The sequence below is a fragment of the Danio rerio genome, chromosome 9 (assembly GCF_052040795.2).
Source record: "Danio rerio strain M-AB ecotype USA chromosome 9, GRCz13ab, whole genome shotgun sequence".
Classification (NCBI taxonomy): domain Eukaryota; kingdom Metazoa; phylum Chordata; class Actinopteri; order Cypriniformes; family Danionidae; genus Danio; species Danio rerio.
The window spans coordinates 52,367,501-52,383,660 of record NC_141029.1 but is presented as its reverse complement, the minus strand read 5'-3'; the positions used below and the strand labels follow the sequence as shown (position 1 = coordinate 52,383,660).

Sequence of the window (16,160 nt, the reverse complement as noted above, 5' to 3'; positions counted from 1 at the left end):
TTACATTTTTTGAATCATATATTAAAAATATACAGTTTTTTTCAGTAAGAATGCAATATTTACTTTTATCTTGACACAACAAATAAAAATGTCTCATCTGAAGGAGAATGCAGCACTGAAGACTAGAGTAATGATGCTGAATCACAGGAGAAACTCACATTTTAAAATACATTCACATACAAAAAAAGTTATTTTAAATTGTAATACTAGTTCACAATATAATTTTTACAAACTTTCTGATTAAATAAATGCAGCACATTTAAAAATATTGTCTTCTTAAATGCATAGTTTAACCAAATATGAAAATGTCCTCGTTATTTACAACGGTTCCAAACTTCTATGAGTTTGTTTCTTGTGTTAAACACAAAAGAAGATAAGCTAGAAGGCTATAATTATTAAATTACAATTAAATTAAATTGAATTCATTTAATTTAATTTAGTTTAATTTCATTTTATGTTGTTTCAATTCAATTCAATTTAATTTAATTTAATTTAATTTAATTTAATTTAATTTATTTAATTTATTTAATTTAATTTAATTCATGTTTATTTATATAGCACTTTTACAATGTAAATTGTGGCAAAGACTTACAAAGGCCCAATCCCAATTCTACCCCTTAGCCCTTCACGCTACCCCTCGTTTTGCTTGTTCAGGCCAAGAGGTAGGGTGTCCTAATTTGTAGGGCTAAGGGGAAGGGGTGAATAGCCCTTCGAATGAAGATTTTTTAGGACCACACCCGAAATCAAGGGGTAAGAAAATTTCTCAGAATCCACCAGCCACAGCTGCACCCGGAAGTAAGGAGATCCACAAATTGGTATTTTTAGTTATTATTACGAATTTTTACAACAAACAAGCACGCTTTAATATATTCATAACTGCGTTCATGTTTTAACATCATAAAAAAAAAAAGCTTAATTTTGTGATCTATAATTCATAATCATAACTCCTGTACAGCAGTCCCACAACATTCTGACATTCTATGACACTCAAATACCCTGTCAGAAATGTCTAGTGGCTGGGAATGAGCTTATTACTGTGTCTGCTATACGGTTTATGTTGTTTTTGATGTGTTTACATAGATAAATATAGCCAGGGTGTAATTGAACAGTATTACGATCTTCTTGCCACATTAGATCGTTAGAATAACATAATACATGCCTTCAGTGATTTCCTGAAGAAAAATAACAAAAAATAGCACAACAGGAATCACCACAGCAGTCGCGATCGTTTGATCTCATATTAAGCAAGAGATCACGATGACATATGATGACGTGTGCAGGTGCTGTAGTGCTGTCCCAATTCTTAGGGGTAAATTTTGAAGCCCTTCCCCATAACCCTCAGTTGTAAGGACCATGGGGAAGGGGTAGGGGTACATAAATAGAATTGGGATTGGGTCTAAAGTATGTGTTTTCCTACTGTGAAAGTCAATGGTTCCAGGTTTCCAGCTTTCTTAAAACATATTCTTTTGTGTTTAACAACAGAAAGAAACTCATAAACGTTTAAATCAAGTGAAAGTTGAGTAAATGATGACAGAATTTTCATTTTCGGGTGAACTATCCCGTTAAGTAAATGCAGTTCCCCTACGGTTGGGGAACTTCAGTGCCATGAATGGGAGGATTCGGATCAGAAGCCGCTTATCTGGAGAGTATTGAACGGGCCAATGAATGAAATTAATTGGCAGCGTAAGCTTGCGCAGGTGTGCGACATCTGCAATTATCTCAGCATATAAGCACACCTGAAGCCAGCAGACGCCATCCTTTTCGCTTCAGATCCTTTCTGAGTGAGTCGATGAGGGTTCCTCTTGCTGATCAGCACTTCAGAGCGAACGAGTGTGTCTCCCGGTCCAGAGTGGGTCTTCGCGGTGGCAGACGGTCGAGCTGGGTTACTCCCTTGCCTGCGGTTCTTTGGGTCCGGTCCTCCAGAGCGGTGCGTATAGTTGCAACTTTCCTAAAAGAGCAACACAGTCGTGCAGCACGTCCTTTTCAGGATGGCGCTCCGACTGTGCGTTTCTGGATGCGGGGGTTTCCTGTCTCCGGATGATGGACACGATCACTGCATTGCATGTTTGGGGGTCCAGCATGTTAATGTGGTGCTCGCGGGCGGTTCATGTCGTCATTGCGATGCCATGACCGTTGCACAGCTAAGATCGCGGCTAACTTTCGCAAGAGAGCGAGCCACCCCAGTTGCCTCCTGCTCTAAAAAAGCAGCGGGCGCTCGGGCAGATCTGAGGGTTTCAGCGGGAGCTAATCCGCCGCCCACGGGCTCGCGGACCTCTCGCTCCTCACGGCGCTCCATCCAAGCTTCGGGTGGTGAGAGTGATCCGTCTAACCAGATGGTAGCTCTCACACTCGCTGACACCGGAGATCAGATGTCCTCCGCGGCATCGGAGGGTGGGCTTTCACTGTCTGACGAAGATCCGGACCCGCTCGCCCCCTCCGGGCAGGTGAGCGCTGTCAAATCGGATCCTGAAGCGAACATGTTAGCCGTGCTTTCCCGGGCTGCTTCGGCCGTGGGGTTGGAGATGGTTTATCCCCCAGCTCCGCGGCCGGACCGTCAGTGGAGCGCGCTATCGCGATCAATCTTTGTCCGCGCAGCGCCTCTACGTGGCGGGGTTTGCCCCGCCTCCCGTCCAAAGCCTGTAGGTTGTCTGCCTCCCTCGGAGCCAGAGCTTATAAGGCTGCGGGCCAGGCTGCTTCTGCTTTGCACGCGATGGCCACCTACCAGCGCTACCAAGCGCAGGCGCTGGCCGAGCTGCACGAGGGCGGGTCCAACCCAAGCTTATTACATGAGCTGCGCACCGCGACCGACTATGCTCTTCGGACTACTAAGTCCGCCGCGTGTGCGCTGGGGAGGACGATGTCCACACTTGTGGTTCAGGAACGCCACCTCTGGCTAAACCTGGCCGATATGCGCGACGTTGACAAAGTTCGCTTTCTTGACTCGCCCATATCCCAGGCTGGCCTGTTCGGCGACACCGTCGGTGAATTCACCCAGGAATTCAAGGCGGTGAAAGAGCAGTCGGATGCGATGGGCAATGTCATCTATCGGCGTGGCCGTAAGCCCGCTCCGCCCGCCGAGCCATCCACCTCCGCTGTTCCTCGCCGAGGGCGCCCGCCAACGAGTGCTGCCCCGCCCCCGCCTGCGCCTCCGGCCAAGCGGGCGCGGCGTTCACCTCGAAAGCAGGCAGCCCCTCCTGCCCAGGGCGCCGTTAAGTCCGGTAAACGGACCGCGAAGCGTCCCTGAGACAGGCCATCCGGAGAAGAGGAAACTTGCTCTTTCCCCGCTGGAGGGCGGGGCCCCGATAACAACGGTACTTTTCAGTGCCACCAAAACATCAGTAAAAGAGCACTTTTTCCCTTCCCCGGATGTGACTGCACGAGTTCTGCCAGTCCGGGACGCGCTGCCTTCCGGCTCACAGACTCTACGTGCTTCGCCAGTGGCTCACGAGCGCTGGGGGGACGGTCTCCCTTTCCTCAGCCCTCCAGCCCCCTCTCCGGAGTCAGGGTGCGGAGCCAGAGCGAATCGCTCTCCTCTAGCTCTTCCGCGGGACCCTCGTGCTTCCCGGATCAGCACACCCACTCCGCGCTGCCCCACCGCTGGTACGTCAGCGATTGTAGCGATGACTCCATTAGCGAGGGCTCTGCCTGCCTGGTTAGCGCGGGCCAGCCCCTCGCGGTGGCTCATACGCACAATCAGACTCGGTTACGCGATTCAGTTCGCGAAACGGCCCCCCAAGTTTACGGGCGTGTATTTCTCCAGGGTCAACCCCCTGTCCGCCCCTGTCTTGCGAGAGGAGATTGCTGCCCTCCTGGCGAAGGGTGCAATCGAGCCGGTTCCTCCAGCCGAGATGGAGAGTGGGTTTTACAGCCCATACTTCATCGTACCCAAAAAGAGCGGTGGGTCACGGCCAATCCTAGATCTGCGCGTTTTGAACCGCTGTCTGCACAAGCTGCCGTTCAGAATGCTCACGCAGAGGCGCATTCTCCAATGCGTTCGTCCTCGGGATTGGTTTGCAGCCATAGACCTGAAGGACGCGTATTTCCATGTCTCCATTCTTCCAAGCCACCGCCAATTTCTGCGGTTTGCGTTCAAGGGTCGAGCGTGGCAGTACAAGGTCCTCCCCTTCGGGCTCTCTCTGTCTCCGCGGGTCTTCACCAAACTCGCGGAGGGTGCCCTAGCGCCCCTTCGGCTCGCGGGCATTCGCATACTCAATTATCTCGACGACTGGCTGATTTTAGCCCACTCGCGGGAGCAATTGATTATGCACAGGGACAAGGTGCTTCGGCATCTCCGCCTACTGGGGCTTCAGGTCAACCGAGAAAAGAGCAAACTCGCCCCCGTGCAGAGGATTTCTTTTCTCGGGATGGAGCTGGACTCGATCACCATGGTAGCGCACCTCTCCGAGGAACGCGCTCGCCTGTTGCTGAACTGTCTGAGGGAGCTCGACAGCAAACTAGTGGTCCCACTGAAGTTCTTTCAGAGGCTCCTGGGGCATATGGCATCCGCAGCCGCCGTCACGCCGCTCGGGTTGCTCCATATGAGACCACTTCAGCACTGGCTTCACGATCGGGTCCCCAGACGCGCATGGCACGCGGGCACACACCGGGTCTCGGTTACTGCGCTGTGTCGCCGCGCCCTCAGCCCTTGGAACGACCCCTCGTTCCTACAGGCCGGTGTGCCTCTAGGACAGGCGTCCAGCCATGTTGTTGTTTCAACAGACGCTTCCAACACGGGTTGGGGGGCCGTGTGTCGCGGGCATGCGGCTGCGGGCCTCTGGAAGGGTGCCCAGCTGCATTGGCATATCAATCGCCTAGAGCTGTTGGCAGTGTTCCTCGCTCTCCACCGCTTTTTACCGGTGCTGGAGCGGCAACACGTGCTGGTCAGGACGGACAGTATGGCGGCGGCGGCGTATATCAACCGCATGGGGGGTATGCGCTCTCGCCGCATGTCTCAGCTCGCCCGCCGTCTGCTCCTCTGGAGTCACCCGCGGCTGAAATCGCTGCGCGCCATTCACGTCCCAGGCACGCTCAATCGTGCAGCCGATGCGCTCTCACGACAGCTGTTACGCCCTGGAGAATGGAGACTCCACCCCGAGTCTGTTCAGCTGATATGGGCGCGATTCGGGGAGGCCCAGATCGATCTGTTTGCTTCCCCCGAGAACGCTCACTGCCAGTTGTTTTTTTCCCTGACCGAGGGCTCTCTCGGCACGGATGCACTGGCCCACAGCTGGCCTCGGGGCATGCGCAAGTATGCGTTTCCCCCAGTGAGCCTGCTCGCGCAGTTTCTGTGCAAGGTCAGGGAGGACGAGGAACAGGTTCTGCTAGTTGCGCCCCTTTGGCCCAACCGGACCTGGATATCAGAGCTCTCACTCCTCGCGACGGCCCTCCCCTGGCGGATCCCTTTGAGAGAGGACCTACTCTCTCAGGGACAGGGCACCATCTGGCACCCTCGCCCCGATCTTTGGAACCTCCACGTGTGGTCCCTAGACGCGAGGAAGACTTAGGTAACCTACCGACTGCGGTGGTTAATACCATCACTCAGGCTAGAGCCCCCTCCACGAGGCGCGCCTACGCCCTGAAGTGGAGTCTATTCACTAAATGGTGCGTCTCTCGCAGAGAAGACCCCCGAAATTGCCAGATTAGTGTTGTGCTCTCTTTCCTTCAAGAGAAGTTGGACAGCAGGCTGTCGCCCTCCACTCTCAAGGTTTACGTGGCCGCCATCTCCGCTTATCATAGCGCGGTAGCTGGCGGCACCGTGGGAAAGCATAACCTGGTCATCCAGTTCCTTAGGGGTGCTAGGCGAATTAATCCATCTCGCCCCCCTCTCATGCCCTCTTGGGATCTCGCCCTCGTTCTCACGAGTCTGCGATCCGATCCCTTTGAGCCACTCGAATCAGTATCTCTAAGATTTCTGTCCCTGAAGACAGCTCTGCTGGTTGCGTTGGCCTCCATCAAGAGGGTCGGGGACCTGGAGGCATTTTCGGTCAGTGACTCGTGCCTGGAATTCGGGCCGGATTACTCTCACGTCATCCTGAGACCCCGCCCCGGTTATGTGCCCAAGGTTCCTACCACCCCCTTTAGAGATCAGGTAGTGAACCTGCAAGCGCTGCCCCCGGAGGAGGCAGACCCAGCCCTTTCTTTAATTTGTCCAGTTCGCGCTCTGCGCATTTATGTGGACCGTACTCAGAATTTTAGATCATCTGAGCAGCTCTTTGTCTGTTATGGCGGTCGGCAGCAGGGAAGTGCCGTATCAAAACAAAGATTATCCCACTGGATTGTGGATGCCATTTCACTCGCTTATTCGAGTCGAGGTCAGCCGTGTCCCCCGGGAGTTCGTGCACACTCCACTCGGAGCGTTGCATCCTCTTGGGCGCGTGCACGCGGCGCCTCTCTAACAGACATCTGTAGAGCTGCGGGCTGGGCGACACCCAACACATTTGCAAGGTTTTACAATCTGCGAGTGGAGCCGGTTTCCTCAAGGGTATTAGGTAACCCTTTGGTGATTGAGGAGACAACTCGGTAGGGTGTTGAAACACGCTTGCGGCGCCATTCTCCCTAACACGGAGGTACGTGCGCCTTTTTTATCTGTCAGTAAAGTTCCCCGTCAGGTGAGCCCTGCAGATTCCTCCGTGGCCCCCAGCACTGACTCAGCGGAGGAGTCACTTGCTGGCCCACTACGTTGTAGGTCTGCCCGCTGGTCAGCCCGCGTTTTGGGTATAGGTGCCTGCTATGCGTGATCCCCACTAGGCGATCCCATATGCTTATTCCGCCACGGTAAAGTCCCCCCCCTGGGCGGACCCGTGTCTTCCCTCTCCGCTAACCACTCTTTTGCTATGCGTACTCCCCCTTTTTAGGGCTAGTCCATAGGTAAATTCTGCCATCTATCCCCCCCTTGGGTAACGGATGGCCTCCGCAGCGTCCTCCCTATCGGGATTGCACGCTTCCCAACGTACTGTCGTATTTCCTAGAATTATCTAGATGCTCACGACTTCCCAAAAAATATATCTAAATCCGTAAAACTTCTGTTGAAGTAGGATAAATTAGGGCCAGGGACACGTTGGAGGACCGCGCCCCCCATGATGTGGGTGCGTCACGCTTGCTTGACTATCTCCTCATTGGGGGTGTTGGTAAGGTGCAGTCATTATGGCGCTTTCCATATTCTCCCATTCATGGCACTGAAGTTCCCCAAACGAAGGGGAACGTTCGAGGTTACAGAAGTAACCCTTCGTTCCCCGAGGAGGGGAACGGAAGTGCCATATTCCGTCGCCATAATGACTGTCCCTTAGCTGTTTGAAAGTCTCTTCAGCTTAAAAGGATGGCGTCTGCTGGCTTCAGGTGTGCTTATATGCTGAGATAATTGCAGATGTCGCACACCTGCGCAAGCTTACGCTGCCAATTAATTTCATTCATTGGCCCGTTCAATACTCTCCAGATAAGCGGCTTCTGATCCGAATCCTCCCATTCATGGCACTTCCGTTCCCCTCCTCGGGGAACGAAGGGTTACTTCTGTAACCTCGAACGTTCTATAGGTTTATATGCATTTTTAGGGTTAGTAGTACTGTATATCTGCATTTGAATGTGGCTAATCAGATGAACTTTCATTCAAACATTTTCCTTTGGTTTAGTCCCTCATTTATCTGAGGTTGCCACAGGGGAATGAATCGGCAACTTATCTGGCATATGTTTTATGCAGCAGATGCCTTTCCAGCTGCAACCTATAAGACTAAATACTCATCTGTTTAGCTGTGCCTTTACTGAATGAGCACTGTGCTGCGTCCGACAGATTGCACTATTATGTTTTTCTCTTCTTCTTCATTCTTTTATATCACATTTTACCTGTTTTTATGTTTTTTAATCACCTTTATTATTTGTTTTTATTATTATTTTTTTTAACTTGTTTCTTTTATTCTTGTTTATGTAAAGCACTTTGAATTGCCACTGTGTATGAAATGTGCTATATAAATAAACTTGCCTTGCCTTGCCTGTAACTAGGGAAATAAGAACAATTTGCTTAATAATACGATATCTTCGCCACCTTTCAGAAGTTATGCCTTGGTAATGAGCAAGCTTCAATAGGAATGAGAGTGATGCGTGCGGGAGCTCATTATGCCACTTTATCATTAAATATAATTCAGCTTCTATGCGCTTATATGCATGTTTAATGACTGAACGAAAAGCAAGCATCTGTTCAGAAGCAGCCATCTGGAAGAGTTCAACTGCTGTTATCTAATACTAATTTATTCCCAGAACGTTACTGCAGACATCTTCACTGCAATAGTGCTGTTGGCTATGGCTATGATCAAACGATGATGTCATTGCATGCTTTTAAAGGTTTCTGCAGAATTGATGGTTTCATGGTAAAGTAAAAGAGACATGATAACTCAGTGCCAGTATGATTATGGAGTGTCAAATTATTACATGCATTTGGTTTCAATCATACACAGCACCAGATAGCGCCCTTATGCAGAAAATACATATGCCAGACTCTCTGGAGTAATAAAACGTATGACTTTACTTATAGGGTTTACCTGTGTTCTTTAAGGCATCTCAGGTAATTTATTGTCCTTATTTGTAAGTTTTTTGGATTAAAGAGTCTGCCGATTGATTGTGATGTAGTATTTCTTTTATTTTTTTAAAAAGCTAACAGTTCACAGAAGGAAGTGTGTGTGTGTGTGTGTGTGTGTGTGTGTGTGTGTGTGTGTGTGTGTGTGTGTGTGTGTGTGTGTGTGTGTGTGTGTGTGTGTGTGTGTGTAGCTTTGATGTTGTGCTAAGATCTTGTGGTCTAAGATGTTGTGGTCTAATTTCTATTGATACCTTCATGCACAACAATTCGCAAATAAATAAATTAATAATAAAGATAGACAAAAAGAAGGAATATAAATAATGAATATAAATTTATACAAACATAAATAAACAAATTTAAGATAATAATGACAACGTAAAATAAAAAGAAAAAATAAATACATGCATACCTAAAAATACATTGATAAAACTAATAGAATAAAATTAATAAAAGTATTTTAAAGTGTAAAAGTATAAACATAAAATAAAATAAAACATGCATATAAATAACGAAATTAAAACATGCAAACTCTATACATCATAAAACACATTGTTAAATGAATAAATAAATAAATGAATTAATTAAAAATGAATAAAAGAATAAATTAAAAACAATAATAAAAACAAAAAATGACTAAAATACACATTTAAAAATATTTAAACAGAAATAAATGAATAAATACATGCATAAATAAACAAATAAATAATTGTTTGTTACTTTATTTTATTTATCTATGTATTTAAATGAACAACTAAACATAACTAATATTATTTGTGTAAATAAATACATAAAATAAAAATATAAATAAATACATTTAAGATAATAAATAATGAAAACATAAAATAGAAATAAAAAACACATGCATACATAACGTAAAAATGCATGCATACGTAAAATAAAAATACACTTATAAAAATAAATTAATAAAATAAAAAATAATAAAAGTTTTTTAAGTATAAACATATAGAGTATAAATATAAACCAATAATAAAAAATATAAAACAATAAATAAATGCATGCATATAAATAAATAAATAAATGTAAAAAAAAAAAAGCAAAAAAAAAAAAAAAGTCACTCAGCTTGACACTTTTTTGCAGCGTTTTTTCTAGCTGATGTGCTTATTGACTCACCAATACTGAGATGTGGGATCTGCTCAAACAGAGTCCAGCTGTGGTCATCGACGCAGTGGTTTTTCAGGATGAACAGCTGGCATATGTCCCGGGCAGTGATGTCACTGGGCACCTCCACGGCTCGGCTGGTGTTATCTTCACTGTACACTTTGATTACCTGCAACAACAGGAAGACATAAATGCAAAATAAGGCTTTCAATGTATTCAAGATGGAGAACAAATTGGAATGTTTACTGGAATATACTAACATTAAAAATCTGGGCCGAAGCCGAAAGTTTTAAATGCAATTGACCGAAAACGAAACTGAAAATGGGCAAAAATGCACTGTACGCTGTAAAAAGTCATTAGTTATTAAAGGGAGCAAACCAATTGCCTTGAAAAGTTGCAACCCAGGCACATTCTGAAAATGTACCCCTATATACATTTCTGGAGAGCGCCAAATATATCCCACAATGCAAATTTTAGATAGTAGATTTAACTACCTTAGAGTTAAAATTAACACTACCTCAGAATTTATATGGGAACCACTATAAAAGTGTTAAAAATAACACTTTTGGAAGTGTTAATATTATCAACACTAGTACAGTGTTAATTAGCAAACTCTTATAATGTAAAATATCTGTTAAATTTACGAAAAAATACCAGCAGCTGTGGTTGCCATAAGCTTTCTGTAAAAAAAAATATGGAAGTTTTTTAGAACTGTATAAATTTGTGAAAAATAACTATATTTCAAGAACTGATCCAATGATCAGTTTACAAAATCATAGCTTAGTGCACAAAAATGTAAAGTCATTAGATGCAATAATGTGTTCATGTGTGATTGCAGTTAACAAACAGATTTTCACTGCATTAGCAACTACATAGTTACCTTTAAACAAAAGAAGATGCAGTACAACCTCAAATACTCTCAGTTCATCTTGGACTTCAACACAGACGCTACTATCCTCCACAATGGTGATACAAAAAACGTTTTGCTGTTTTTTTTTCCTTTCTTGATTTTACGGAAAAATACCAGCAGCGGTGGTTGCTAGTAATCTACTGTTTTTAACATTTTACATTCGTAAATTCAGTTTACAGAATATTTCTGTTAAAAATACATTCCACAGTCTATTTTTTATCGAACACAGGAGCTATGTTTTTTTGCAGTTTGTTTTCACGAATCTGCCAGAGGCCGCTGTGTCTGCTTTTTAGATCTTAAACTTCTTTCGCGAGTGTCATTCACAACTGCTTTTCTTGTGTAAATGCACCAGAGGCTGCTGTCAACTGACTAAACAATTGACCGACTGACCCACCCTCCTCCTTCCCTACACCCAACTGATAGTTTTTTCAAAAGCACCAATTGTTCAGCGCCCACCCACTTTCCAAAACCCAACCGACAGATTTAAAAAACAATCCAGAAAAAGAAAAGCCCTCGTCTGATTTTTTAACATGTTTTCAGATTTTACCACATTCTCACCCTGTTATTTCTTCATTTTCTTGTCAGCTTAGTCCCTTTATTAATCTGGGGTCGCCACAGCGGAGTTAACCACCAACTTTTCCAGCACATTTTTACGCAGCGGATGCCCTTCCAGCCGCAACTCATCTCTGGGAAACCTCCACACACATACACACACACACTCATACACTACGGACAATTTAGCCTACCCAATTCACCTGTGTCTTTGGACTGTCGGGGAAACCAGAGCACCCGGAGGAAACCCACGCAAACGCAGGGTGAACATGCAAACTCCACACAGAAACGCCAACTGAGCCAAGATTCGAACCAACGACCTTCTTGTTATGAGGCGACAGCACTACCTACTGAGCCACTGCGTCGCTCACCCTGTTATTTACTTGTTTATTTTATTTTTTGCCTTCGGTTTTATCTACTTTCTGGAACGGTTATTCGCCGGACCCCGTCGTCATGATCAACTCCTCTCTGCGTCTCAAGTGCACTGACATTCATGAGCCACTAGACAAACTAGTAACGGTGGAAAAGCCGTCCAAATGGAGGTAATCGGTCAGCTGGTAAGCGCTAAAAGGAAAGGCGTCATAACGGCCCATAGCGTTCGTTAGAAAGGAGAGATGCAGCCATACGTTCCTCTGGCTACATAATTCGTGATCTCCAGAAATGTATAAAGGGGTACATTTTCAGAATGAGCCTATGTTGAAGAGTTGACTTAAAATGAAGTAAACCTGCTGTAATTTGGAAGTGTTAAGTTAACAAAATTTTTATAATTATGCAAATCTTTACTCACTTTTTAAAATAAAGTGGACTAATCACTTTTTACAGTATATGGGTTAACATTTTATTCAGAATATTAAGTAAAATTCATGATCCATGAAGGCATTTTTTTCAATTTTCCTTTGAACATAGAGTTGAAGGCAGAATTATTAGCCCCCATTTGACTTTTTTATATATATATATATATATATTTCCAAAATGATGTTTACCAGAGCAAGGAGATTTTCACAGTATGTCTGATAATATATTTTCTTCTGGAGAAAGTCTTATTTTTTTTTTTCGGCTAGAATAAAAGCAGTTTTTAATTTTTTTAACCATTTTAAGGACAAAATTATCAGCCCCTTACAGCAATTTTTTTTTCTCGATAGTCTACAGAACAAACCATCATTATACAATAACTTGCCTAATTACCCTGACCTGCCTAGTTAACCTAATTAGCCTAGTTAAGCCTATTAAAACTCAATTTTTGATTGTTAATATGCATTGCTAAACATTTTATTTAGACATTTTTAAAGGCGATTATCTCAATATTTAGATTTTTTTATGCACTTACTAAATTCCATTTCGATTTTCTGTTATGAAATAAACTTATGTTTCTTCACCAGATCCTCTCATTTAAGTTCTCGGTTTACCCGCTGTGCAGTTGTTCAAGTTTAGTTGAGTCACAGCAGGCTGTCATGTACTGTTTGTGTTTGGTTCACTGAATCACGCATGCGCAGTATTATCGGTTCACAGCTTCTCAAATTTGATCTCAGTGTAACGTTACTGTTCTAATAAGTGAATGAGAGTATATATTGGATTATTTAGAGTCAGAGGGGGGTATTAGGCATGTTAAATAAAAAAAATAAAAATAAAAAAAACTTTGCATAAAAGCAAAGCATTTCCCAGAGATGGGTTGCGGCCGGAAGGTATCCGCTGCGTAAAAACTTGCTGGATAAGTTGGCGGTTCATTCCACTGTGGCAGAAAGAAAACGAACGAAAAGCAAAGCAAACTAAGCTAAGCAAAAAAATAAATAAATAAAGGCAACAAAAACTAAACTAAACCAAATTAAACGAAACCTCATTCATTCATTTCCCTTCAGCTTAGTCCCTTATTATCTTATTATCAGAGGTCGCCACAGCAGAATGAATTGCCAACTATTCCATCATATGTGTTATACAGCGGATGCCCTTCCAGCCGCAACCCAGTACTGGGAAACACCCACACACTCTCACATAGTTCATTCAATTCACCTGTAGCACATGTGTTTGGACTTGTGGGTGAAAACGGAGCATCCAGAGGAAACCTATGCCAACACAGGGAGAACATGCAAACTCCACACAGAAATGCCAACTGACCCAGCCGAGGTTCGAACCAGCAACCTTCTTGCTGTGAGGCGACAGCGCTACCCACTGAGCCACCTTGTTTAATTTAATAAAAAATTCTAAATAATAAATAAAACTCACAATTTAGCGATTAGATTTATTTAAAAGTCTTTAAAGTTAGTCCTCTCTGTTCATATTCTCTCAGTTAAAACGTGTTAAATCATGTTATTTGTTCCTGTGTCATAAGCTGAATTTTTTTAGCATTATTTCTCCAAGCTTTAGCTTCACAGTTCATCAGAAATACATGATATAATTTCATGCTCAAGACACACATCTTATTTCATTATTGAAAACGTTCCATTCATCATGCGTCATATTTCTATGACAAATGATGTCAAGACTCTTTCGTTATTTCACGAGTTTACACTCTGAATATTTGACTGAATAGAACATGCGTATTTGGCGTGCTGACCGGGGAGAGGGCTCTGAGCTCGGGAAGACACCCTAACTCGTGTTATTCCCCTTATCAGGATAAAGAGAGATAGGGTCCGAGCACAGTTTCTAGCCTGGCTCCAGAACGCTCCCCCCTCAGAATTAAATAGGTATCTGGTTTAACAGAGTGGAGTTGGGGTGGTGGAGGGACGCTGAAGTCGAGAGAAAACGGAGGTATGACAAGTTTGACTATTTATAGGGGTTTGCTCTTGAGCTGATTGGATAATAGAATGATTGTGTGTGTGATGAATTAGTCTCGTCAAAGACTGCTCCTTCCGAAATTTGTTTATAAAACATCACTTAAGGCTAATTTATACTTCTGCGTCAAACGCCTGCGTATGCTACGGCGCTGACGCATAGCCCTTTGCCATGGCCGTCGGCATCGCTGACGTGCACCTCTCAAAAACTGGAACTACACGTTGCAATGACGCTTAGCGCAAGCTCTGTGATTGGTCGGTTTGGTAGCGCTGACGAGTCTGGGCGGGACCGAGAGCCGTGTGAAAGGTGCGAGCCTGATGGAGCGATTGTTTACAAGTGTGGAGCACCGTGAAGGAGCTCCGGATAGAAAGTTTTGTTTTGTGTTTACCTCTTAGTTAAAGTTGTTGAACGTCCGCCGGTTTCTGCCTCAAAATGAGCGAGTTTGAGCCACTTGTACATCCCGGAAGTATGAAAACAAAACAGCAGTGAAGAAACTCGACACAGAGGAACATTTACACCTCACTGCCCACTAGCGTTTCGGAAGTGTTAATGCAGACCAACAGAGACAGCGCGCAGAAGTATTGACCTTATTCTAAAATGCAGAAGTGCGCCTGTTTTCGCGATTGTCTTAGAGCTTCCGTTTCAGTCGCCTATGGGAGAAATGACAAGGAATAATAAACTGCAAAAAACGGTCAAACTACTTGCTCTACAAACAAATGTTTGCATGACTATACAGACCAAGTAGAATAATATAACAAGGAAATATCAGTTTGCAACATCAAACAGCGAAACGAGCAGTTTTTAATGTCTAAAAATGAATGGAAGTGAATGAGACCGGAAGTCTCTGGCCAAAAAGATTCAAATGGCAGCGCCCGCTCGTCTGCGGAGAATAAGGTCAATAAATGCACAGCTATGTGCGTTGAATGCGCCATGGGTTACGCCGGTCACTTGACACAGAAGTATAAACCAGGCTTTAGCAGATGTTGTAACCTTCACTTTCCACCCATAAGGTCTTAAATTTCAATTTTATGCAAAAATTGCTACATATGTTAACAACTTTTAGCGAGAAAGACAAACAGGTCTGGCTTTGGGTTCATTCCCCATTATGAAAAGTCAAGTGCATATCATTATGGGATACTTCACTCCAAGTAAACTCTTCTGTTTCCTAAAAGTGATCCTGCACAGCATAGAGTACACAAACTATACTGCAGCAATATTAAAAGCATAATGCTAGTGCGCCATTACAAACACAACCACTGATTTACCATACACAGAAAGCAAGTTTAGGTCATAGAAACAAGCAAAGTCTGTTTTATCTTTCAAGTGATGATGATCAGACACTCCTTCAGCGTCCCACGAGGAAATAATGAACTAAATTTCACTTCATGTCCTACATAGAGTACAGTACACGCAACAACCTGAAACTACAGTGCGCTGCACAAGTCATGAATGTTCCCTTTCATGAGCGCCAGATCCTCAGATTCAGAAAACCCCTCCAGTCTGCGGAGTTTTGATGATCGCTTTTAAAAGGATCCCGCAGAGAAACAGCAGTATTTTAAACAAACACATACACACACACAAAAATACAAAACACACACAGCTAAATTGGTCTTTGGCAGCAACTTACCCCTGTGCTAGGCAGCAGGCAGGGCTGTGATTTGGGACAAGCTCCACAGCTTATGTACGGCTGAGTGCACAGCATTTCTCAAGAGATGCAGGAATATAAAACATGAACGCAGCAAGCTTCTTCTTCTGTCTGTATGTGTATGTGTGTGTGTGTGTGTGTATGTCTGCAGCCCAGCTCAAATGAGGTAATTAGAGAGAGAGAGAAAGAGAGAGAGTCATCATGGCTCTGTCCAATCACCTGCCAGCGTTTATCCAGCGGGGGTGAGTGCCGCTTGTCTTGTGCGCACACACACACTTATACACACTCACCGAAGGGGGAGGGATGCAGAAAAGTCACAAGATTTGCCCCACCTACCTATTCACACAGTGTTGACAGGCCACTGCCCTCCACTGAAATCCCAGCAAGCAATTAAACAAGTGCAAGACCCCGACAGGTCAGGGTGGAGAGAGAGAGAGAGAGAGAGAGAGAGAGAGAGAAAGAGAGAGAGAGAGAGAGAGGGGGTCACTGCTTTGGGAGGCCACTTGGGACAAGACACACACACACACACACACACAAGCATATCTACATTTTATTTATACACACACACACACACACACACACACACTCATCTGTCCAACTGC

General features: G+C 44.5%; 1 protein-coding gene across 9 annotated transcripts in view; it reads right to left on the bottom strand.

Moving 5' to 3' along the window:
• Positions 1-16,160, bottom strand: part of grb14 (growth factor receptor-bound protein 14) — a 152,299-nt gene that overhangs the window by 39,841 nt on the left and 96,298 nt on the right. For 7 of the 9 annotated variants that reach the window (XM_087268558.1, XM_087268559.1, XM_087268556.1 and 4 more), the window contains one exon: positions 9,695-9,851. In XM_087268558.1, the coding sequence (XP_087124684.1) occupies positions 9,695-9,851 (157 nt within the window). Of the gene's footprint in view, positions 1-9,694; positions 9,852-15,540; positions 15,707-16,160 lie in introns of those variants that run through there. The other 2 variants (XM_087268562.1, XM_087268560.1) reach the window with 1 other exon arrangement.